Source organism: Hypanus sabinus, chromosome 23 (genome assembly GCF_030144855.1).
Source record: "Hypanus sabinus isolate sHypSab1 chromosome 23, sHypSab1.hap1, whole genome shotgun sequence".
Classification (NCBI taxonomy): Eukaryota; Metazoa; Chordata; class Chondrichthyes; order Myliobatiformes; family Dasyatidae; genus Hypanus; species Hypanus sabinus.
The window spans coordinates 20,202,618-20,227,575 of NC_082728.1; the positions used below are offsets into that span (position 1 = coordinate 20,202,618).

Consider the following 24,958-nt stretch of genomic DNA (forward strand, 5'->3'; position numbering starts at 1 on the left):
CTGACTCTATCCAGTTATGACGATAAATCATTTGAGCTGTTTGTCTCTCCACAGTTGCTACCTAAAGTAATTACAGTAGTTTATTTATTCTGATCATAGTTTGAAAGGTCATATTCTGTTTCCTTGACATTACCCCACAGCTCATTCTTCTCCCCCTTACTTTCGCAGTCCAGATGAAAGGTCTTCACATGAATCATCGACTGTCCATTGCACTCCACAGATGCTGCCTGACCTGCTGAGCTCCCTCAGCATTTTGCTTCCTTTCCCATTTCTGGTTACGCCCAAATTTGCACAGAATGAGGCTGGTGATCTTAGCGATTCTTACCATATATAACTATATAACAATTGCAGCACAGAAACAAGCCATCTCGGCCCTTCTAGTCCATGCCGAACGCTTACTCTCACCTAGTCCCACTGACTCGCACTCAGCCCATAACCCTCCATTCCTTTCCTGTCCATATACCTATCCAATTTTACCTTAAATGACAATACCAAACCTGCCTCTCCCTTACATCTCCCTCAATTCCAATGTTTGTACTGCTTCATTCCAAAGACACATCAACGTCAGTGAAATTTATCATTCAACAATTCCATTCACTGTTTTCAATTTGTAGGACATATATTGAAACTCTGTCTTCAGGCTCATTAACTTCTGAAACCATACTATTTTATAGATGATACAATCCCTCATCCTAACCTCTGAAATGACTAATATTGCTGGAGCATGAATCACTTCTTCACAATTTTGATAAATTTGTGTGCTATCTATGGTATTATCAGCTTAATCTAATACCCACTGGACGCACAGTTCAACTGCAATGTTTTCTGTCCACTATCAGCCAATATTACCATTCCCGAACTTGGAGAAACCCGAAAGTTATCTTATTCCATGTAAGGTCTGAATAACCTTTTCTCGTTTTCTCTTCAGTTCCGATTGGAGCAATTTTTTTGATTTTTTTTTTAAGTGGTTGAGCAAAATCAAGTTATTTTATTTGTGATAAAGCTTCCATCGAGAATTGCATCCAATTTCTAATCAGTGGGATTGAGCTGTGTCGTAACATCAAGAAAGAAGAAAATGAATATTTTAAAATTAAGCACAGAAAATGCTGCCATTACTCAGCAGGTCAGGCAGTTTTAGACAATGACCTTTTATCAGAACTAGTGGCGGTCAGAAAATGGGCAAAGTTTCGGACCGAGACTCTTCGTCAGCAGAAAGCATTGACTCTTTGCTCCTCTGCACGGATGCTGCCTGACCTGCTGAGTTCCTCTAGCATTTTGTGTGTGTTACTCTGGATTTCCAGCATCTGTGGAATTTCTTGTGTTTATGTTTCAAAGGAGTGGGGAAGACAGAACAAGAGTTTTGATAAAGTACAATTAGTAAAAAGCTCATGAACGTATTAATATTTCTCGCTATGTACCAGTTTTTATTTTTCTTTCATGGGACATCTAGAGCAAAGGTCACACTCTCACAATATGAGCTTGCCTACTTAAGACAAAAATGTGGAGGAACTTTTCTCTGAGGTCATGAACTTTTGGAATTCTTTATCTCAGAGGGTGACAGAGGCCAGATTATTATCAAGTTTTATGGGGAATGGGACAGGAAAGTGGAGTTGAATCCAAAATATGATAACGGATTGAACAGTTCAACTGCCATTGAATGGTGTTGCAAGCCTGAGGGACTGTATGGCCCACTGTTGCTTTTACTATGATACGTTTGCTCCTCTGGATCACCTTAGTCACACTTCTGATCTTCCAAGAGCTCTTCCAAGCATACGTATCTGTTCCTTAGTCTACCTGTATATTTGTGGCACTCTTGAAGCAATGTGAATGGTGATGTAAGTTCCGATAGTTATTGTTTAATGCCAGCAGACTGTTTTATCAGAACAAAGAGAAAAAGAAACAAATTTTGATAGATTTATTTTGGGATATGATTAGTTAAGAATTTTCAAGCACTTCTTATATATCAGTTGCAAGGGATATTAGGGGCATAATGAAGTGGGTCTACTGGAAATCCAATGTAAAAGTTACCTGCTCAGTTAACTTATTCATCAGTAAAATATTAATAGAAAAAGTTGTAGAATTATTTTTCAAACACCTTGGATTTACCTCAACTTCTGCAAGTGAGCAGCAGTCAATAGTCATCAGAATAAAATCAGTCAGATACCGCTGACTAAGGTCACATTTTCCTTCTTCATTTTGAATTGCCAAATACTCCCCAAGCTTACTGTTGTTAAAACTCTCAACAAATTTCAGTATTTTTGCCTTGTCTTGGTTGGCTGCACCTGAATCAGATGAACATTTCATCATATTTTATTTGGAGCATCAGATAATCAGACAAGTCAAACCTTTAATCACGAATGCAGGTTTAAATATATTGGCATAATAATACAAACATCCCATATGTGGTACTATCTTTGTATACAATCTGTTAATGAGCAACAGAGGAAATATTAGGACAAGTGAGCAAACGCTTTGTCAAAGCTCAGCAGCTTAAAAACACAAAGGAGAGAATATGCCGCAGAGATTGGGGATGGGAATATTAGAGCTTGGAACCCATACAGCTTAAAGTACAGGGCAACTGAGCATTTTCAACAGTGGCAAAGCAAGAAAGGAAGCAGAAATTCAAGGACTATAGAAATAAAGGGGATTACAGCAATGGAGATGATGAGATCTCTTGATCTCACAACCTAGTGACCTTGCAAATGACTGTCTACGTGAATTTTGTCTGTATTGGAAGACTTCATTCTACGTACTGTTATTGTACTACCTCAAAGCACCATTGTACTAAATTGATCTGTACGGACATTTATGCAAGGTAAGTTTTTCACAGTGCCTCAGTACATATGACAGTAATAAACCAATTTACAAACTTACTGAATAAATTTTTCAAGGCACTGTAAAACTAAAGTCAAAAACTTACGTATTGGCTATCAATGTAGGTGAATGAAGAGAGACAATATGTTTTAGGACATAGACTTGAAGAGTTCTAGAGGAGATCAGTTGATGCAGAGCAGAAAACAATGCTAGTTAGGAATCTAGTGCTGATGAAGAGACAAGCAACGGTTGAACAAAGAACATAGAAATCTACAGCACATTACAGGCCTTTCAGCCGACAATGAGGTGCCGACCACGTAACCTACTCTAGAAACTGCCTAGAATTTCCCTACCACATAGCCCTCTATTTTTCTCAGCTCCATATACCTAAGAGCCTCTTAAAAGACACATATGGGCAATGATGGTGCATCAATCAAAACATCCTGTAAATTGTACAATAATGTATTTGCTGAACCAATGTAAAATCAACTGACTAAACTCAGTGCTGGAGTGAATGGGTAGGTTGTCTTGTGAAGTAAATATGGACAGGTTAGAGTGGTATCTGGCAGCCTTCAGCAGAGTTCATAAGTATGAAATCCATGCCACTGAAGTATACACAGTCCTGAGGGGTCATGTGGAGAGAATGCTCCCTCTTGTGGGAGAATCCAGTTCTTTGGAACTCCATTAGTGTGTGAAGGGAGTAAAAGGTTAATGTAGGTTGATGGTAATGCAGATTTTGTAAGTTATTCAGATAAGCTGTGATTGTATTTAAAGGCAGTCCAGGCTGTTAGGAACAAATTGCTCCACGTATGTCTATATGTACTTTGTAGTTAAATACCCCACCAATCCTTTTTCAATACTGTTGACTCTAAAATTTCTTCATGTATATGGCAGAATAAAAATCCTAGGTTAAGTAAAAGTACTTAAAGAAGTCTAAAAAGGATGGTGGTTTGGCATTGCAGAATGTAAGATTTTATTAGGACAATTAATATCCAATATTTAATATTTTGGACACAGGATTTGGATATAATTCCAAGTCCACAATGGGCAAACCTTGAATGTAAATCTGTACAAGGGTTTTCATTGGTTTCTATTTTAGGGACTTCACTTCCTTTTGCTCTTTCTAAATTGAATAAACAAATGGTTAATCCAATAAATAAATATACATTACGAATATGATTTCAATTTCGTAAATTTTTTGGTTTGAACAAATTTATTCTATCAAGCCCTATTATATCTAATTTTTTTTCCAACCCTCTGTTATGGATCAAGCCTTTTTGGTATGGAAAATAACAAGGTATAATATGTTTTTGTGGCTTATTCTTGGATAACTGTTTCATGTCTTTTGAACAGTTGGTTAATAAATATATTTTGCCCAGATCCCATTTTTTAGATATTTACAAATTAGAAAATTTTTGAAATCTACACTCCCTACTTTTCCGACTTCATATCCAACTGATATCATGAAAAAAATATTTAGGTTTAAACCCTTATCAGAAGGGTTTAATAGCAACTATTTATGATATGATTTTGAAAATACATCCAGGTATATCTGATAAAATTAAGAATGAATAGGAAAGGGAACTTCAACTTTCTTTACTTATGGAGAAATGGGAGAAAATTCTCCAATTAGTTAACTCTTCCTGTATATGTGCTAAACATGTGTTGATACAACTTAAGGTGGTGCATAGGGCTCACATGCCTAAAGACAAGCTAGCTCGTTTTTACTCTCATAGAAATCCTGTCTGTGCTAGATGTCATTCTGAGGTATCTTCTTTGACTCACATGTTCTGGTCTTTCCCTGTTTTGGAAAAATATTGGAAAGACATTTCTGATAGTATTTCAACAGTTTTACATATTGATTTACAACCTCATCCTATTAACGCCAACTTTTGGTTTACCAATAATAGAACATAGTTATTGATACTCTTCAGCTCGTTGGATGATTGCATTTGTTACATTAATGGCTAGAAGATCCATTTTATTGAATTGGAAAGAGATTAATCCTCCTACTCCATTTCAATGGTTTTCCAAAACTATATCTTGTTTAAATTTTTTAAAAATTAGAAGTGTCACTTTTGACTCGTCCGTTAAATCTGAAGAAACTTGGAGGCCATTTATTCAACACTTTCAAATAATGTAATTTGACCTTTTCCAAATCCTTTTTATTAACCTCAAATATATGGATAGGTGAGTGGAGTTAATGTTATTAATGATTGTATCTGATGTAATATAATAGCCAGCTTTGTTTAGTTTAATTTAGTTTAGTTTAGCTTTTGTTTTATTTCAATTTGGGGGTTTTTTTGACACTTTTTCAGTTTTTAAATTATGTTTAATTACATTAATATTTTGGGAGGATAAGTATACTTGCGTTACCTGTAGTTTATATTTGCATATGCTAATTACTTATAATGTAATCCCAATCTCTTTGTACTATTATTGTAATGTTTATTACTGAGAATTGCAACACCATACCTTGCAAGTAATGGAATTCAGTCCAGAGCTGGTCAATGTATTCCTTGATCAGCCAACTAAAAGGAGTGGCACAGGGAACATTTAGACTTCCTTTGCTCACTTTGTGATCAACCGTTATCTCTCCAGTATTTGATCTGACAGAAACAAAGATTCAAATACGTGTCACTGCATTGTAATAATGGAAGGAATGATAGAAGAAGATGGGAGGTGTTCTCCTGCTGTTTCCTTCATTATTATTTCATGCACTGTTGAGCTCTCATAGCTCAAAGAGTTTAACCAGTGATGTGTTTTCACCCCCGATGTTGACTTTCAAACTCAGCTATGAGACTGCATTCAGCCTTGAGATATTAGGACTGCATGGCAGGGTGCACCATTTTACAGTGCCAGCGACTTGGGTTCAATTCCACTGCTGATCTCCCTGTGACTGCATGCGTTTCCTCCCATAGGCATACTGGGTAATCAGTCAAATGGGTGTAATTGTTCAGCAAAGGCACTTTGGGGCAGAAGGGCCTGTATCTCCAAATAAGGAAAAATCAAAATCAAAATCAGAATCAGGTTTAATATCACTGGAATATGTTGTGAAGTTTGTTGTTAGATGGCAGCAGTACATTGCAATACATTTATCAAAAAACTGTAAATATTTGTATATATTTATACAAACACACACACACATATACATATTTAAAAGGTTAAATTAAATAAGTAGCGCAAAAAGGGAAAAAAGTCATGAGGTAGTGTTCATGCATGGTTTCATTGTCCATTCAGAAATCTGATGGCAGAGGAGAAGAAGCTGTTCCTGAATCATTATGTGCCTGTCTTCAGACTCCTGTACTTCTCCCCTGATGGTAGCAATGAGAAGAGGGGATGTCCTGGGTGATGTTGGTCCTTAGTGATGGATGCCACCTTTTTGAGGGATTGCTCTTTGAAGATGTCCTGGATACTGGGGAGACTAGTGCTCATGATGGAGCTGACTGAGTTTACAACTCTCTGCAGCCTAATTTGATCTGTGCAGTGCCCCCCATACCAGAAAGTGATGCAATGAGTTAGAATGATATCATACAAAGCACACACTCAAAACTGAAGCAATATATTACAATAAGCAAAGAACAAATCAAGCTACAAAGATTTTAGCTGTTAAATTGCTAAATGTATAAACAGTGTGGATATTGATTATACATATACATTTTCAGAATATATTCATACTTGTTATATACAATAATGTATAACTTAAATTAATAAAGGAAACTGAAAAAATTCTAAGGCAATATTTTACAGTTTCATGCAAAAACATTCATAAAGTTTTATTAATCATCATTTTAGTCACACTGGAAAATTTCCCTGTGATATCAAAAATTGCTCATGTCCCAAACTTACCCAAAACTTCCTGGCTGATGAGAAATTCTTAGTATCTGCATATCGTTGAAGATTTTCATCCAGAGATGTTTAATCTCTTTGTGTACATTAGGATCCACCAAAAGATTCAGGTTATAATCCCTGTCCAGGATGGAGACCAACTGTGCCAGATTTGGAGAAACCATGTTCTGAATGCACTTCCATATTGTGTGTCTACATTAGCAGCACAAAGACAATAAACACACATAAATTTAACATGAAAATTGAATTTCCAATCAACCAGTTCCAGATTTTACAGTGTGCTAATTCATGGTGATGGATGGCCCTTGCTTTGTGGAAGGCCGGGCCCTTTTTTTTAACCAAAACCTTAGCAGCCCAAAGTTACGACAGCAAGCTTTTCAGATAGAGCCTTACAGCCCTGGGCAAGGAGTAATCATCTTCCCAATCCCTTAGGTCTGGAAAGTCACATTTCTCCCTACATCATTCTTTCTTCCATCAGGGCTTCTGATAGAACATGCTGCACTGCCACACAAACCCACTCCAGAGATTAAGAGTTTTTCATGCAGAATGTGTATGCCCATGGTTACAAAAAGTCAGTGCTAAAATAAAAACAATAAAGCATCCCAAAGTAATACCAGTTCACCATTGAAAACTTATTACAATCAGCCCCTCAGTTACATAAGGGTTCTGTGTCTAGGGACGGTCCACAAGCCATTTCTCAGTCCAAGTCTATCTTCTACCATAACCAATATCATGTTACTTCACAGAATGTACATTTGCTATAATAATTCTTTCTTTGCATTGAAAAAAATCACCCTAACACCATCTGTTATTCAACCAATGGATACTGCATCCCGTCAGCAATGAATACCGTGAAAATCATCATGAAAAATGCTCTAAAATATACAGAAGAAATTGCAAAAGCTTTATCTCTGCAAGTTGGGTCATTTGTATCATGCAGAGCTGTACTACTGAGTTTCAGAAGTGCCAAGAGGAGAAAGAAACTTCATCAATCACACCCCCAACTGCTATATCAAGTACTTCGAAAGTGAAGGATGCATTGTAACTTGAGGCCAATCACTCCTTCTATACAGAGGCTTGCAGTGGCAGGATGATTAGGAAATCCCTGAAGTTGGGCTGGGACACATGCAGCTGCCATACATTAAAACATAACACAATAAGCCTATCGAGAGTTCTCCAAAATTCTACCATGGCTGACTTATTATCTCTCTCAACCCCTCTCCCCTGCTTTCCCTCCATAACTTTTCATCCCCTTACTAATCAAGAACCTATAGACTTCCACTTTAAATATACCCATTGACTTGGCCTTCACAGCCTTCTGTAGCAATTCTACAGTTCCACCACCCTCTGGCTGAAGAAATTGCTCCTCATAATTGTTGTAAAAAGGATGCCCTTCTAGTCTGAGGCTGGGCCTTCGGGTCCTAGACCCTCCCACTGGAGAAAACAACCTCTCCACTTCCATTCAATCTAGGCCTTTCAATATTCGATAGGTTTCAATGAGATCCCTGTTGTGTATTTAATTTTTCAGTAATATTGCAAATATATTGTTTGGTTAAGCATTCTTGCTCATTTAAATAGATCACTGCAGGTTATATGTAAAAATACATGAATTGTATACGTCATGACGTTACTACGTGATATGAGCGCACCTCGCTTAAGGTAAAGAATAAATTTAAGACTTGCATTTCTCTTGTTTTCCTTTGAATTAGATTAATGTTTTGGAGTTACAGAACGTAACAATGTTTCCACATCCCCCCCCCCCCCATCATTCCTCAAAACTCCAACAAGTAAGGCCCAGAGCCATCATGCATTAACCCTTTCATTCCCTCCACACTTTCAAAACAACTCCAGCTCCTCATCTTACAGCAAGCAAAAGAGATGACATAACACAAGGTCATGACACAAGAGATGACACAAAGTCAACATTAATCTCACTGAATGCACATTGATCTGTTAAGAAGGATGTCAGCACAATACACCTAATAAATCCACGTAACAGACCCCTGTACAGATCAATCTAGCAAATTTCAGTTACCTGAAGGTACCCCCTTCCTGCAGAGCCCTGATCTTCAATGCCTCATGACACATCCATTCCTTTGGATACGGTGACATCTCTTCCCGTTCTTGCAGCTGCAACATTATTCGTTCTGAGGCCATTCTTAAAAAGCCCACTGCAAAAACAGTGACAACTATTAGTACAGTTCATCAATGTAACACTACTGCTACCCTTTAACCATCAGGTTCCTGAACAAGTGTGGATAACTTCACTCACCTCAACACTGAACCCACCACCATGGACTCTCTTTCAACTATCAGGTAATAACTAACATGGACTCTCCTCAAGGACCCAGTAACTCATGGTCTTGATATTATTTATTTATTGTTATTTGCATTTGCACAGTTTCTCTTCCTTTGCATATTAGTTGCCTGCCCGTCTTTGCGTGCAGTTTTTCCACTGATTTTACTGTCTTTCTTTGTATCTACTGTGAATGCCGCAAGAAAATTAATCTCAGAGTATATGGTGAGATATACGTACTTTGATAATAAATTTACTTTGAACTTTATATCAATCAATGACTCTTCAGTTACGTAATGCATTGATATAATACCCTGTTTTTGAGTTAAAAGGATCAGTAAACACTCAAATCAGTAATCTATGGGGGATAAATAGTGTGTTGGCAAAAGATTACAGTTTAATAAATTCTGTCAGAACTCTCAGGGTTTAGCATTGTGTTACAATTGTTTTCCAGCTTCATTCAGGCATCAAACTGAGAATACAACAAACTCCTTTCAACGGTCTATGCTGTGCTTAAAACAAAATCTCCCAGATTCCAAGAGATTCCCACTGTAATATTTTACACAGCAACAGGCCAATTAAATATAACCACCAAACTTCTAATTTTATTAATAAGGTCTTTCTCGCTTACTCATTGAAAGGCCCAGATAGAGATGTGGAGAGCAAGTTTCCTAATGTGGGGGAGTTTTGGACCAGAGGGCACAACCTCAGAATACAAGTGTGTGTTTTCCCATTTAGTGCAAGCACAGAGATAAGGAGGAATTTCTTCAGCCAGAGTTCGGGGAATCTGTGGAATTCATCACCACCAACGGCTGTAGAGGCCAAGCCATTGGGTATATTTAAAGCGGCAGTTGATGGGTTCTTGATTAATAAGTGTGTCAAAGGTTATGGTAAGAAGGCAGGAGGATGGGGGTTGAGGGGGCCATTTTCGGAGTTCAGTTCTGGTGCCACCTGTAAGGAGTTTCTACATTGCCCCATGACTGCATGGGTTTCCTCATGGTTCCTCCCACAGTCTAAAGACAAAATGGTTAACAAGATAATTGGTTATTGTCAATTTTCCTGTGAGTAGACTAGGGTTAAGTAGGTGGGTTGCAGGGCAGTGTGGCTCGGTGGCCTGCGAGGGCTTGTTCTGCATTACATCTCTAAATAAAAATAAAATCAGCCATGATAGAATGGACTCAATGGGCTGAATGGTCTAATTCTACTCCTATGTCTTATGGTCTTACTGATCTTCATATATGTTCACAACCTTAAACTAAGAATTTGACTTACAATTCTTGCCTTCTAAAGATATTCTGCAACATCTGTTACAGAGCACTTCAAACTAAGGCTACAGGCGTATTATGAGGTTAATGCCACGCACCTGAACTACAGAGACTTGAATCAAAGTGTCGCTCTGCTCCATTAACACTATAGGTGACTAAAATTGCAGGCAGAACCCACTTTATTAATCTGTTAGAGCAATTTGTAACAGTTCCCAGGCAGTGATGCTTACCCACACATCCACTTTCTTCTCTCAGGAGATCCAGCAGGATCTGGACACGCTCTGTGTTTCGACTGCATTCCTTTTTACTGTCACGCAAGGTGCTTACTGCACTCTGAATGCAGCTTTGCAGCAGCAGTGTTGTATTGAGGATGTGTGACCTTCCCTGCTTGCAATTAAAAAATCAAATCTCTGTAAGATCTCTCATCAACTCAGGATGACACATTTTGCATCACAACGTAATGTTATTTGAAGGAAGTAGCAGTGAAGCTCTTTTTTCCTTTGGGGAGTAGTCATATTTGCAGCATGGCTAACAGCAGTCAATTTCAACAAAGCAAGATCGCACAAAATGTTAGAAGATTACCATCAAGTAATCAAGGATCAACTTTATTCACCACATGCATTTACAAATATTAGGAATTACCGGTAGCTGTGGTGTGTTGGCACAACATGCAACACAAACCAACAATCATAAAGAAATATATAAAAAGCTGGAGAATGGATAAGGAATAAAATGTACATAAATACCAGCATGTATTTACAATGCAAAAAGAATTATAAAACGGTTTGAAGTGCTTACAGAGCAGAGCAGTGACAAGGGTAATAGATAGTGTGGGGTAGAGTGGTTGATCAGATTAACTACCTGGGGGAAGAATCTTTAAAAGCGGCGTATAGTTTTTGTTTTAATAACCCTATAATAATATATAGCATAATCTATATATTGCTATAAGGCTATTAAAACAAAAACTATATACCATCTTTAGAGAATCAAGTCAAGTCAAGTCACATTTATTGTCATTTTGACCATAACTGCTGGTACAGTACACAGTAAAAATGAGACAATGTTTTTTCAGGACCATAGTGTTATGTGACACAGTACAAAAACTAGACTGAACTATGTAAAAAAACAACACAGAAGAAAACTACACTAGACTACAGACTGCATAAAGTGCACAAAACAGTGCAGGCATTACAATAAATAATAAACAAGACAATAGGGCAGTAAGGTGTCAGTCCAGACTCTGGGTATTGAGGAGTCTGACGGCTTGGGGGAAGAAACTGTTACATAGTCTGGTTGATGCACTATCAATAACTCTCTGAGACGTGAGGCGAGATATCGGCTTTTATTGACTGGAAGAAAGAACAAGCAGCAATTGACCACCATGCTACATCCTGGAGACAGGGCTCAGGCCTCAATCGCCTTTATACCGGGGTCTGTGGGAGGAGCCACGGTCAGTGGGAGGAGCCACAGGAGCAGTCAGTGGGGGGGGGGGGGGGGGGCGTGTCCAGACAGGTATATGTAGTTCACCACATTGGTCGTGAGAGCCCAAATGCTTTGGTGCCTTTTCCCAGATGGCAGGAGGAAGAAGAGTTTGTATGAGGGGTGCATGGGGTCCTTCCCCAAAACAGTTAATTTGATAGAGATAGAGACATATAGAGAGAGGGATAGAGACAGAGAGATAGAGATAGAGAAATAGATATTAATCAGTTTTAATAAGTACTGTCTGTTAGGAAACTTCATTCGGTTCTTCTATGAACAGACTCAGAGGACCTTTCTGAATCTCCAGAAATGAATTTCAGAAAAAAACATCAGTAGCTTATTTTATCATTTTCACCTATCTGATCTTGATATGAATATGAATTGGCACTCAATAATTGTAAATACTTCCATCAAATAAATGCACTGAATAACTGACAGTGTAAAAGAAAATAATCATTTGTGGATTAAACATACAAGGTTTAAGAAAAAATTTATACCATGTGCATATTGACTTCTTGTTCACCTTCTGCATCTTCCAGAACAGTGTCATTTTCTAAAATGAAAACAGTTGTTTGTCAATGTACAGGAGGATATAAAAGTCAAATGTACATCATTCCACAGCAATAATCCCTGATTGGTACAAAACAAGGGTGTGGTCAATTATTACCTGCTGGTTGAAGAAATGGTTCCTGTAAGTTTTAACATCTTCAAAGTTACAAAACTCCGGGGTGTGTGTGTGTGTTGTTGTGTTTTTTTTTTGCTGGTGGATTAACCTGATTTATTTCTTCCACTGGATCCTTCCACCAAAGACCAATATTACATTACTGTCCATTCTACCACAACACGTTGGAGTAAACAACTGCAACTTAATTACAATAGATTCTGTATTCATCATGTTTCAAACTGACGAGTTAATTCATGCAAGGCATAGATAATGAATGCATGGAGGTCTGAGGTTTTCTAAATTCTCTAAATTAGTGTCCTAATTCATCTTATGCCCCATCCTGAAACTAATAAAGGCCAACATATGATACGCCATCTTAACAACCTATCAATTTGCTCAGTAACTTTTGAGGACGTGACCCAAGATCCCTCTGTTCCTCCACATTACTAAAAATCTTGCTATTAGCCAAGGACTCTGCCTTCAAATTCGACCTTCCAAAGTTCCTCACCACATCTTTCCAGATTTAACTCAGTCAGTCACTTCCCAGCCCAGCTCTACACTCTGTCTAAATCCTGTTGTAGCCTAAGAAAACTATTCATAGCACTAATTCCTAAAGACCCATACATTCAATTACTCTTTGTAGCTCTTGATGCATTATGGAAGATCAGAAGCAGCACTGTAGCGTAGGGACGGCATGGTAATGTTGAAGTTAGAGTATCACTTTACAGCACAGCGATCTCTGTTTGGTTTTCGATTTAAGCTTGCAGGGAGTTCTTCCCATGACCACATGGGTTTCCTCCAGGTATTCTGATTTCGTCCAACAATCCCAAAGACGCACAGCCAGTGCTGGGCATGTTCTGTTGGCGCTGGAAGTGTGGTGACACTTGCTGGCTGCCCAGCACAATTCCTGCTGATAGGATTTGATGCTAACAATGCACTTCACCGTATGTTTTGATATTTCAATGCTTACGTGACGAATAAAGCTCTTCAGTAGCAAGATTCAAAACTGTAGCTCTTTGCATCGCACTCCACAGTACTTTATCAAGCCCCGAAGCAGCATGGTCACTTTATTCACAGTGAAGTAACAGGTCAGGACAGATAAATTACCTTGTTTACCCAAAGACTTGGCAAACAGCTCACTGACAGTAATGTCGTAGAAAGCCGAGATATCTGAACCCATCTCTTCTGATTCAGTCACATCATCTATGTGGACAGACAGCCATTGACCTGCACAGCAATCAGGATAGAGTTAGTACTAAATGCTCTGTAACAGAAGTAAACATCTTCTCTTCGCAGATGCTGACTTCCCTTGTGTGCATTTCTAGCTGTTTCTGGTTTTGTAAAGGAGAAGGGGGTTTACTGCAACATTACCCTCTCCTAGTGGTTGCTTTTCATTTGTTCCACTACACAACTTGCAATTATATCTGCCTGTTCCTCCACTCATAACGCATTGACCTAAATGCTTTGTTCCTTCTTGACTATTGTGCAAGTATTTAGCATCACTCTTACCATGAGAAACTGACGCCTGGAAGAGTGTCAAAAGTAGATTCAGTAATAATTTACAAAATTAAATTGGTTAATTACTTGAAAGAAAAAAAGTTGCCAAGATGCTGAAGAATGCGTAGGGGACTGGGATGTAATTGATTGCTGGTTTAAAAGGCTTGGGTGCACACAAACACACACAAAATGGATGAACTAAAGACATCCTTCTGAGTTGCATGATTTTAGGTTCAATGCGGAAAATACAACATGACAGCTCTTCCATTTCACATCAAACATCAGCGAATGAGAATTTAACAAAATATTAAGGTGCTAGAAATCTAAAAGAATATCAGAAAATACTTCAATATTTGAACTATTATCTCACTTACTCTTTCAATAGTTGCTGCCTAACCTCAAGCATTTTCTGCTTTTATTACACCATAAGTCAATTTTGTCCACAGGCATGTTGGGTTCACCGTACCTCCTTGAAATCCAACGTAACTTGATCTATCAGCAAGCCTCGAGAGCTTTATGATAAAGTAAACATAGCAGGTGGACAACGTGATGTTCATCAGATTCATCTCATTCATCGTGCAGTATCTGGAAAGAAGAATGCAAGATCATAACTCTGAACTTCAGAAACAAAATTGCATAGGCAGCAGAAACCAGCTGAGACGTATAAGGCTGCTCCTTTCCCATCGTGCATTTAATTTACGATAGCTGCTGCTTGAATTTTTGGTTGCTATTTAAATAGCATCCAATCCCAGTTCATGCCAACAAACTCAGACGTCAAAATGAGCCAGTGATTTTCTGCTTGTTAAATTTCAATCATTGGAAAAAATGATCAAAGATTATGGCATGCTCTTGGGAGCTGAGTTCTGCATTTTTTTTTACCCCTAAGGTTCCAGTCTGCTGTATCAGTTAGCTTGCTTGATTTGAATCAGCAGACAATTCAAAGTGAAAAATAAAATGACGTCAAATGATCAAATTATAACATTTCCGGCTGAGACCCTTTAGCAGGACTGGAGAAAAAAAAGTGTAAATAAACACTTGTTTTCTTTTTCAAGGATGAGTGTCCAATGATGCTCTGCCTCAGAAGGCAGTGGAGGCCAATTCTCTGGATGCTTTCAAGAAAGAGTTAGATAGAGCTCTTACAGATAGCAGAGTCAAGGGATATGGGAAGAAGGCAGGAACGGGGTACTGATTGTGGATGATCAGCCATGATCACACTGAATAGTGGTGCTGGCTCGAAGGTCCGAATGGCCTACTCCTGCACCTATTGTCTATTGTTTACTGTCAAATAAAATACTAGCTCACTACATTTTCTTCTCTTTTTACACTATTTATTCATTTTAATTTTATATATACTTCTTACTGCAATTTATAATTTATTATTATGTATTGCAATGTACTGCTGCTGCAAAGCGACAAACTTCATTTCATATGCCAGTGATAGTTAAACCTGATTCTGATTTTGAAACCATTTCAGTTGCCAAAGTCTTGACTGATAGGATTTTTGGAAACATACCAGACCAGTTCAGTGCAAAATCCTCCATAAACAACTACCATTAAGAAGTAACTAATTTCAGAACAGTAGCTGACTGGTACGTGTAGAATAGAAAAAGAAGCATGGGCTTTCGTGATTATATAAGGGTGAACAGTGACCAAGCTTACTGGACTTTTGTTCTCGGACTGGAATCTCAATTGGTGTCAAGTATCTCTCAGACACTCCGGGCCAGTAATCATAAATCGGAGTCCATGACAAGCAGAAGGATGTGAGATTTACTACTGTATCAATTATTTTGTACACTTTGTTTTGTTAGTAAAAGGAAGTGGGATCTGTACTCTTATCAATTATTTTACACTTTGTTTTCAACTTTGTGCTTTGCATATCCTTATATAGATTTTCTACTCTTATTATACTCTAAATAAAATAACCTGCAGTAACCTTATCCCTTATTGATCTGAATCCTCAAAAACTGATTTTCCTTCCCTTACACCTGAGAAGGTGAATTCCACATCCCAATCACAGCCTTGGGAAAGAGGTTTCTCCTGAATTCCTGATGCTTATTGAGAACTGTCTCACGTTAAATGCTGCTGATCAATGTCGCCGACTGAAGCATCGCGGGAGATTGAAACATCCAGACGGTGGCCTCTGCGCGCGCGTTCATTCTCTCTGTCTCTCACTCTGGGGAGCCTGGTGACTCTCAAGTGGGGGGAAACTCAAATAAGCGATGCCGCAGACTGCAATGTCGAAACAGTGATCTGCTGGCTTCCCTTCACGCGGTGGCAGCAGCGATAGTGAGAGAGGGCATGTTAAGATGTCGAAGTGTTGGGATGGACAGCAGTTTTTGATAAGACTCTGGATCATGGCCTTTGGAGGCTTGCTTTTTGCTGGAACAAGTTGGGGAGAGGGTTGATGCTTTACAGTTGCTTGTGTGTGAGAGGGGCAGGGGGGGCTTTGGGGGGCTCTAACATTTTTCTGTCATTCATTCTGTGTTGTTTTTCCTCTCTCTGGTTTGTCGATGTCGGCACAGAGTACGGATTCCAGGTTGTATGATGTATGCATTCTCTGACGTTAATCATTGATACCAGCTCTGTTAGCTTTCAAAGGATTCAACTTAAACCCGTAGTGCTTGTGATCATTTTAAGTATTTTGGTACATCTGACTTCATGTGGAAAACAGTGAACCTACTTGGCAGAAGCAATCAGCTCAGCACTCTGACAGGACTCTTCAGTATCCATCTGTATCAGCACCACACGGGCTTGTGCGTTCAAGCCTTGAAATGCCTCTCTGCAAATATTAAGAAACACATCATCCGCTTTAAAAAATCTTAAAGTACAGATTATAGACTTATGCTAACTAAACAGATAAAAACAAAGATGCTTTTCATATTCTGAAGTATACATAGGTTTAACTTTCATCCCTGTCTTGTTGAGTGATGAGATGGAGGGCACTCGGTAGAGGCACTCCTTGCCATGCACACTACGGCATACACACAAACATTTCCCTGCAAACACGAGGAAATCTGCAGATGCTGGGAATTCAAACAACACACACACAAAATGCTGGTGGAACACAGCAGGCCATGCAGCATCTATAGGGAGAAGCACTGTCGACGTTTCCCTGTCATGCTGCTTTTGTTACATACACACTCCACTATCTTCCACCCCACACCTGCCCAGGTATATTCTGATAATGGATCCTAAACCACCCCCCAGGTATATTCTGATAATGGATCCCAAACCGACCCCCCAGGTATATTCTGATAATGGATCCTAAACCACCCCCCAGGTATATTCTGATAATGGATCCTAAACCACCCCCCAGGTATATTCTGATAATGGATCCTAAACCGACCCCCCAGGTATATTCTGATAATGGATCCTAAACCGACCCCCCAGGTATATTCTGATAATGGATCCTAAACCACCCCCCAGGTATATTCTGATAATGGATCCTAAACCGACCCCCCAGGTATATTCTGATAATGGATCCTAAACCGACCCCCCAGGTATATTCTGATAATGGATCCTAAACCGACCCCCCAGGTATATTCTGATAATGGATCCCAAACCGACCCCCCAGGTATATTCTGATAATGGATCCCAAACCGACCCCCCAGGTATATTCTGATAATGGATCCTAAACCGACCCCCCAGGTATATTCTGATAATGGATCCCAAACCACCCCCCAGGTATATTCTGATAATGGATCCTAAACCACCCCCCAGGTATATTCTGATAATGGATCCCAAACCACCCCCCAGGTATATTCTGATAATGGATCCCAAACCGACCCCCCAGGTATATTCTGATAATGGATCCTAAACCACCCCCCAGGTATATTCTGATAATGGATCCCAAACCGACCCCCCAGGTATATTCTGATAATGGATCCCAAACCGACCCCCCAGGTATATTCTGATAATGGATCCTAAACCGACCCCCCAGGTATATTCTGATAATGGATCCTAAACCACCCCCCAGGTATATTCTGATAATGGATCCTAAACCTCCCCCCAGGTATATTCTGATAATGGATCCTAAACCGACCCCCCAGGTATATTCTGATAATGGATCCTAAACCACCCCCCAGGTATATTCTGATAATGGATCCTAAACCACCCCCCAGGTATATTCTGATAATGGATCCTAAACCACCCCCCAGGTATATTCTGATAATGGATCCCAAACCGACCCCCCAGGTATATTCTGATAATGGATCCTAAACCGACCCCCCAGGTATATTCTGATAATGGATCCCAAACCGACCCCCCAGGTATATTCTGATAATGGATCCTAAACCACCCCCCAGGTATATTCTGATAATGGATCCCAAACCGACCCCCCAGGTATATTCTGATAATGGATCCCAAACCGACCCCCCAGGTATATTCTGATAATGGATCCCAAACCGACCCCCCAGGTATATTCTGATAATGGATCCCAAACCGACCCCCCAGGTATATTCTGATAATGGATCCCAAACCGACCCCCCAGGTATATTCTGATAATGGATCCCAAACCGACCCCCCAGGTATATTCTGATAATGGATCCTAAACCACCCCCCAGGTATATTCTGATAATGGATCCCAAACCGACCCCCCAGGTATATTCTGATAATGGATCCCAAACCGACCCCCCAGGTATATTCTGATAATGGATCCTAAACCGACCCCCCAGGTATATTCTGATAATGGATCCTAAACCGACCCCCCAGGTATATTCTGATAATGGATCCCAAACCACCCCCCAGGTATATTCTGATAATGGATCCTAAACCGACCCCCCAGGTATATTCTGATAATGGATCCCAAACCGACCCCCCAGGTATATTCTGATAATGGATCCCAAACCGACCCCCCAGGTATATTCTGATAATGGATCCCAAACCGACCCCCCAGGTATATTCTGATAATGGATCCTAAACCGACCCCCCAGGTTTATTCTGATAATGGATCCCAAACCGACCCCCCAGGTATATTCTGATAATGGATCCCAAACCGACCCCCCAGGTATATTCTGATAATGGATCCCAAACCGACCCCCCAGGTATATTCTGATAATGGATCCCAAACCGACCCCCCAGGTATATTCTGATAATGGATCCTAAACCACCCCCCAGGTATATTCTGATAATGGATCCCAAACCGACCCCCCAGGTATATTCTGATAATGGATCCCAAACCGACCCCCCAGGTATATTCTGATAATGGATCCTAAACCGACCCCCCAGGTATATTCTGATAATGGATCCTAAACCGACCCCCCAGGTATATTCTGATAATGGATCCCAAACCACCCCCCAGGTATATTCTGATAATGGATCCTAAACCGACCCCCCAGGTATATTCTGATAATGGATCCCAAACCGACCCCCCAGGTATATTCTGATAATGGATCCCAAACCGACCCCCCAGGTATATTCTGATAATGGATCCCAAACCGACCCCCCAGGTATATTCTGATAATGGATCCCAAACCGACCCCCCAGGTATATTCTGATAATGGATCCCAAACCGAACCCCCAGGTATATTCTGATAATGGATCCCAAACCACCCCCCAGGTATATTCTGATAATGGATCCCAAACCGACCCCCCAGGTATATTCTGATAATGGATCCCAAACCGACCCCCCAGGTATATTCTGATAATGGATCCCAAACCGACCCCCCAGGTATATTCTGATAATGGATCCCAAACCGACCCCCCAGGTATATTCTGATAATGGATCCCAAACCACCCCCCAGGTATATTCTGATAATGGATCCCAAACCGACCCCCCAGGTATATTCTGATAATGGATCCCAAACCGACCCCCCAGGTATATTCTGATAATGGATCCCAAACCGACCCCCCAGGTATATTCTGATAATGGATCCCAAACCGACCCCCCAGGTATATTCTGATAATGGATCCCAAACCGAGCTGACACACCCTGCTGCCTTTCATGCCAACAACGGAGAAATATTCCATTTCTTCAGTAATGGGGATGTGTAAATGTGTATTTGTTGTTTGTATACGCTATTTAAGCTAGATACTTCCATTTATTTTGTAATATGAGTGTAATTACATGGTGGGGTGCATCATATTCTAATTCATTTGTTGTCTTAGTTAACTTTGAGGGTAATTAAAGATGGTGTGTCCTGGTGCCTAAAAAATGCAGCTCTGGAGAGGGGGAGGGGGAAGAGTGGGGGTTGGAAGAGAGGATGGGAAGAGAAGGTGGGGGAGGGGGGAGGGGGAAGGGGGAACGAAGGAAATGGGGAAGGGGAGGGGGAGGAAAGGGTGAGAGGGGGAGGAGAGGAGGGTTAGATAGATTGGGGCTTCCAGGAGTTCACACTGGGCGATTATTGAGCTATTATTGTGCTTTCTGATAGTTATATTTTTGTAAATATTGGTAGCTTTCTTTTTACTATTTTTGCTAACTTTTGTAAGCTTGATTTTTGATGCAGCTAATAAACATTTCAGCACTAAAGTGCTGTGTGAATCAAGCCATTGTTCCTTTGGTCATAGCCCACTTACCTAACAAATATCATACTGATAGAACTAATTTCTGATTCTGTCTTTACTACCTTTACAATCAATGATATGGAACAATTTAGAAAATGGACCTTATTTTTTTGCAGAAGGAATATTCTGTGTCGAACTGGTGCAGGAACAGAAGAACAAATTGGCCCACAATGTCACCAAGCTCTTTGTCCAGTAGGTTGATGTCTGATTTGGTCAGCAGCCTTGAAAATGTTGTTACCTGAAACAGTGGAATATCAGTGAAAACATTTGCAGGTGCTGACAATAACCAGGCTCTTAGATTGAGTTGCTTCACCATTCCGTGACTGATTCATCTGAGAACTGAATTGGTCAAAACCAGTAAGGTTGGAGGAGCAACACCTCATATCCCGTCTGGGTAGCCTCCCAACTGGCAGCATGAACACCGATTTCTACAACTTCCTGTAATTCCACCTCACTCCTTTTTCTCTCTTTCCATTTTGGCTCTCCTCCAACCCCTTCTCTTCTCCTCACCCGGCTATCAACATCTGACGCCCCTCCTTCTCTTTTACCTTGAATCCACGCCCCTCTCCTATCAGATTCCTTCGTCTTCAACCCTTTACCTTTTCTCACCTACAAAGCACCCAGGTTCTCAATTCATCTCCCTCCCTCACCCACCTTCCTTCCCCTTCACCTGGCTTTACCTATCACCTGAAAGCTTTACAAAACTTTGCAAAATCATCACCAGAAGTTATTTAAGGCCTCATAATTGTATTTCAGTTTGTTATGGCAAGTAAACTCACAAACTCAAGACAATACCAAAATATTTTAAAATATATAGACTTTGGCATTATTACCTCAACAAAACCATGCTGTTGTGCCCTCTTGTCAGTAAGATGTTGGTGAATGTAATCACTTAAAGATCTATGGTGTTGCTCAACAAAATATTCTTTCCACTGTTCCTTGACTTCATGATCCCCAAGCTTTGAATGCTTCAGGCGAACCACGGCATCTGGGGTCACACAGTTGAGAAGGAGACATTTTGCTGATTTTAAGATGATTCGCTGATCGTCAGAAGTACCTTCATTTGACAGATGCGTAGTGTCGAGAACTTGCAGCAGGACACTAGCGCACGCATCAGCATGGAACCCAATGATCACTTCTGAAAGATTTAATTTGCCACACGCTCCGACACAATTCCGATTTATTGACACAAACTCCTCAATCCACGCTTCCAGCTGTTTGACAATACCCTTTTGCTGAAGGTTAAGTACAGTACTCATGTCTAGGCTGTGCTTTTCAAGTCTATTGATCAAAGGGATAGGGAACTGCTTGTAGACAACATCTTTGTCTTCGATTACAATTAGTCGGAACTTTCTATGCACTCTACACTTGACGCGATGTGTCCCTAAACCCAGGTCAACGTACTGGTATTCCCCAAGGTTCACATAGTACTGGTTTAAAGCATCATAGAGGCTTTCATACAAATTCTTCAAATTTAGCAGTATTATAGTTCTTCCGATCTCCATGCAGATCTTCACACGATTTACATTTTGACAAATCTGGGTATATTCTTGATCTTTTGGGAAGCTGGACCCAAATATAATCTCAGGCTTGTCATCCAAGTCTTGAAAAACGTGCTGCAGTACAATCTGAAGGGCAATGTAGTTCTTCGTAAGGAGCAACAGGTAACGACACTCTCCATCAATGGAATCTGCTGTGATGTTTTGTTTCACCATCTTCAGTGTGTTTGTCTGAGGATTATGGTCTAAATCAGGGAGAAAATACTTGAGTGGATTGAACCCGTCTTTACCACTGAAATTTCGTAACACAGCACTGACCAGTTGTTCTTCTGTTGGTTCACGCTTTGTTTCCTGAGCTTCGATGAACACCATTTTTATGAGGCTATAATAGTCACGAAGTCCAAAATACTGTCCACATTGTTTTCGACATATTTCTAAATATGCTTTGGCAAATCTAGGGAAGAGATGTTGCACTTTCTGTAGCAAAACATGGTCAGTTGAACATATTCCCTTGGCTGTTTCAATCAGCTCTTCCTTACATGGATCCAATCGGGACACAAAGATTCCACGGTTCATCTTGGCAGGATCCAAGGCCCAGTTGGAGATTCCAATGAAACCTACTTTTTTGTGTGGGAGTGGATTGTCGTCATCGACGCAACCATCTTCCAACAGTGGGTGAAGGGTCTTTAACGGCATCTGTGGAGAGTCTTCGGCCAGGCCAATTTCATCTAGGACCACGACAGAGGCATATTCATTCAGGTTACGGCCCTGCTGAAAGCGTGCACATTGTTTGAAAGTATTGATGATGCCCTCAGGGGTTGAGTGAGGGCTGCACTGGAATGACACCATGTGGACTTGCTTCAGCTTTTTAAAAAGCTCACAGTGAGCAGACTGACCCTGCATTGCATCCAGTACGACAGTCTTTGCCAGGGACTTTGAACTACCAGGTTTCCCAACAAGGAAAAGTGGGATTCTCAGTTCAATGCAAATGACCATTAAGAAAACGTTTTCTTTTAAGGCCTCATTTTTAGCAATTCTTTCTCTTGTTTTTATGTTTTGCAGGAAAAGGTTTTGACACCTGACAATTTCAGCTTCTAGTTCCTCCGGAGCATCATAAGGTTTAGGGAAAATACTTCCTAGGACCTCTAAATATTTTTTTTTGTCCACTAATGAGGGATAGTAACAGACACTCACTGCCATTATCAGGGCCTGTAAGATGTTGGTATTTGGGTTTGGATAGAAATGTAGTAATTCTCGGCGCTCATAAAACCACACCAAAACCTTCATGCATCGCTCCACGTCACGCAAACTGACAAAGCTGCATTCGTCTTTCTTTTGTCGCATGTAATGTTGTGAGCGGGCAAGGACCATTATTATGTCTTTCTTATGGAGAAATGGAAGTTTGTGGATTTGTATATATCTTTCCACTATCTGCTTTATGTAAGCCAACTCAGTTTTCTCGCTCAGCTGGCCAAAGTCCCAAACCAATGGGATCATGCTTGGCGGTAGAGGCTGAACCCTGTATACCAGCTGCCTCAAAGGCACTTTTCCCAGTCTGTCTTCTGTCTCCTCTGCTTTGACTCGATATCCCAACCCAGCCATTTCCAGGCGCTTGATCATGTCTGCAGAATGCTTCCTGTAGGGATTGCAGGCTGCAATTATTTTTAAACCTGAATTGTGCTTCATTGGCTTGCCCTGAATGGTTTTATCACAGAGGACTTCTTTGATGGCGTGAATAGCCTCTGTGGTATTGGCTTCATCGAAGAACAACACCGTCTCCAAATTGTATTTCTGCTTATTCCAGATGGCAAGTTTCTCTGCTTCTGCAATTTTCATGTAGATTGTCTCTGCCGTTGTGCCTCCGTGCACCTTGACTAGTTTCATGTTGTCGGTTTGGGAACTGCCTTTCTGGAGGTCACAAAGAAACTTAATCAGTCTCGTTTTCCCACAGCCCGTCTCCCCCATGATAATGACTGGGATTTCGCACCTAAAGCGCATGTGGATGGCAAGCATCTTCATCATGTTGTCTTCTGTCAGTTCGTAGGTCTCATCCGGATCTCTTGGCTCTAAAACACCAAGCACCAGGCAGAGTTTGCGGATTTTCTCGTTTCTGGGAAGAGCGTCAAAATCCTCGTTAAATTTAATTCTCTGCAATTTGAGCCCTTCTTCAAGCTGTGACGACATGACATTCCCTCTCAGAACCTTACCAGTGTGATGATCCACAGCATCGCAGCCACCTTGATTGTTTTCTTTCAGGTGAAAGCCAAGGAAGGTCATGGAGAAGTGGTCGGCATTGAAAAATATGTACGGATGAGGGTGGCTTTCCCATCTTCTCCGGATTATGTATGGTAATAGATCTTCATCGGTTTGAGAGGTTGAAACTGCAAGGCTCTCATCTGAAATGTTCAAAGAAGGTGTTGCAAAATCCCGAGCCATAAGAATCATGAACTCAATGATGAATTTCTTAAATCCTACCAGAGTGTCTTCAACAAAGATGGGATTACAAAACATAGACCGTTCACAGTTCTTTAACTGAATATTCAGAAACCAAGAGAAGTTTCTCAATTCTGCCCAAGAGGGATCTTGTATCCCGCAGTATTGGAGAAATAAGGTTAGACATTCAGCCGGATGTCCTTCGATACTCCCTATTCTATGGGTGAAACTATCAATGTTTCTTTTCACGCTGAACCGGTAGAGATATTGAAAGGGTCTCTGAATAGCTTCACTGGTAAACTCCTGCTCATCCATTAGTGGGTCCAAAATATTTAGTAATTCCCCTCTGCGCTTTTTCAGTTCAAGCTGACGTACTTCTTTTGGTGATCTGCAGTGAATGGTTGGGAGAACGTTTAGAAGTCCCATGTTTACCTTCAGAAAAACAACAATGGAAAGAAAAAGAAACACAATAAGGTGTGAGTTTCTACCAATCAATGTTGCTGATATTATTCCTCACTAAGAGAAAAGCATTAGCATTCATCTGTGCAGCAAAATCGACAGAACAAGCAGCATAAGAATGGAAGGGTGCCATCATACTGACAAGCTATAATCCCTCTAAGCTGTGCACGTGTGCACATGCACACACGTTTTCAGCCAGCGC

At 40.4% G+C, this 24,958-nt stretch overlaps 1 protein-coding gene across 1 annotated transcript in view; it reads right to left on the reverse strand.

Moving 5' to 3' along the window:
- LOC132380343 (E3 ubiquitin-protein ligase rnf213-alpha-like) overlaps positions 1-24,958 on the reverse strand; it is a 163,611-nt gene that overhangs the window by 66,900 nt on the left and 71,753 nt on the right. Inside the window, exons 36-46 of the mRNA XM_059949090.1 lie at positions 21,199-24,729; positions 20,467-20,603; positions 16,545-16,643; positions 14,331-14,449; positions 13,475-13,594; positions 12,201-12,256; positions 10,455-10,608; positions 8,699-8,834; positions 6,664-6,855; positions 5,290-5,423; positions 2,107-2,282 (exon numbers count right to left, since the gene is read on the reverse strand). Of these exons, the coding sequence (XP_059805073.1) occupies positions 2,107-2,282; positions 5,290-5,423; positions 6,664-6,855; positions 8,699-8,834; positions 10,455-10,608; positions 12,201-12,256; positions 13,475-13,594; positions 14,331-14,449; positions 16,545-16,643; positions 20,467-20,603; positions 21,199-24,729 (4,854 nt within the window). The remainder of the gene's footprint in view (positions 1-2,106; positions 2,283-5,289; positions 5,424-6,663; positions 6,856-8,698; positions 8,835-10,454; positions 10,609-12,200; positions 12,257-13,474; positions 13,595-14,330; positions 14,450-16,544; positions 16,644-20,466; positions 20,604-21,198; positions 24,730-24,958) is intronic.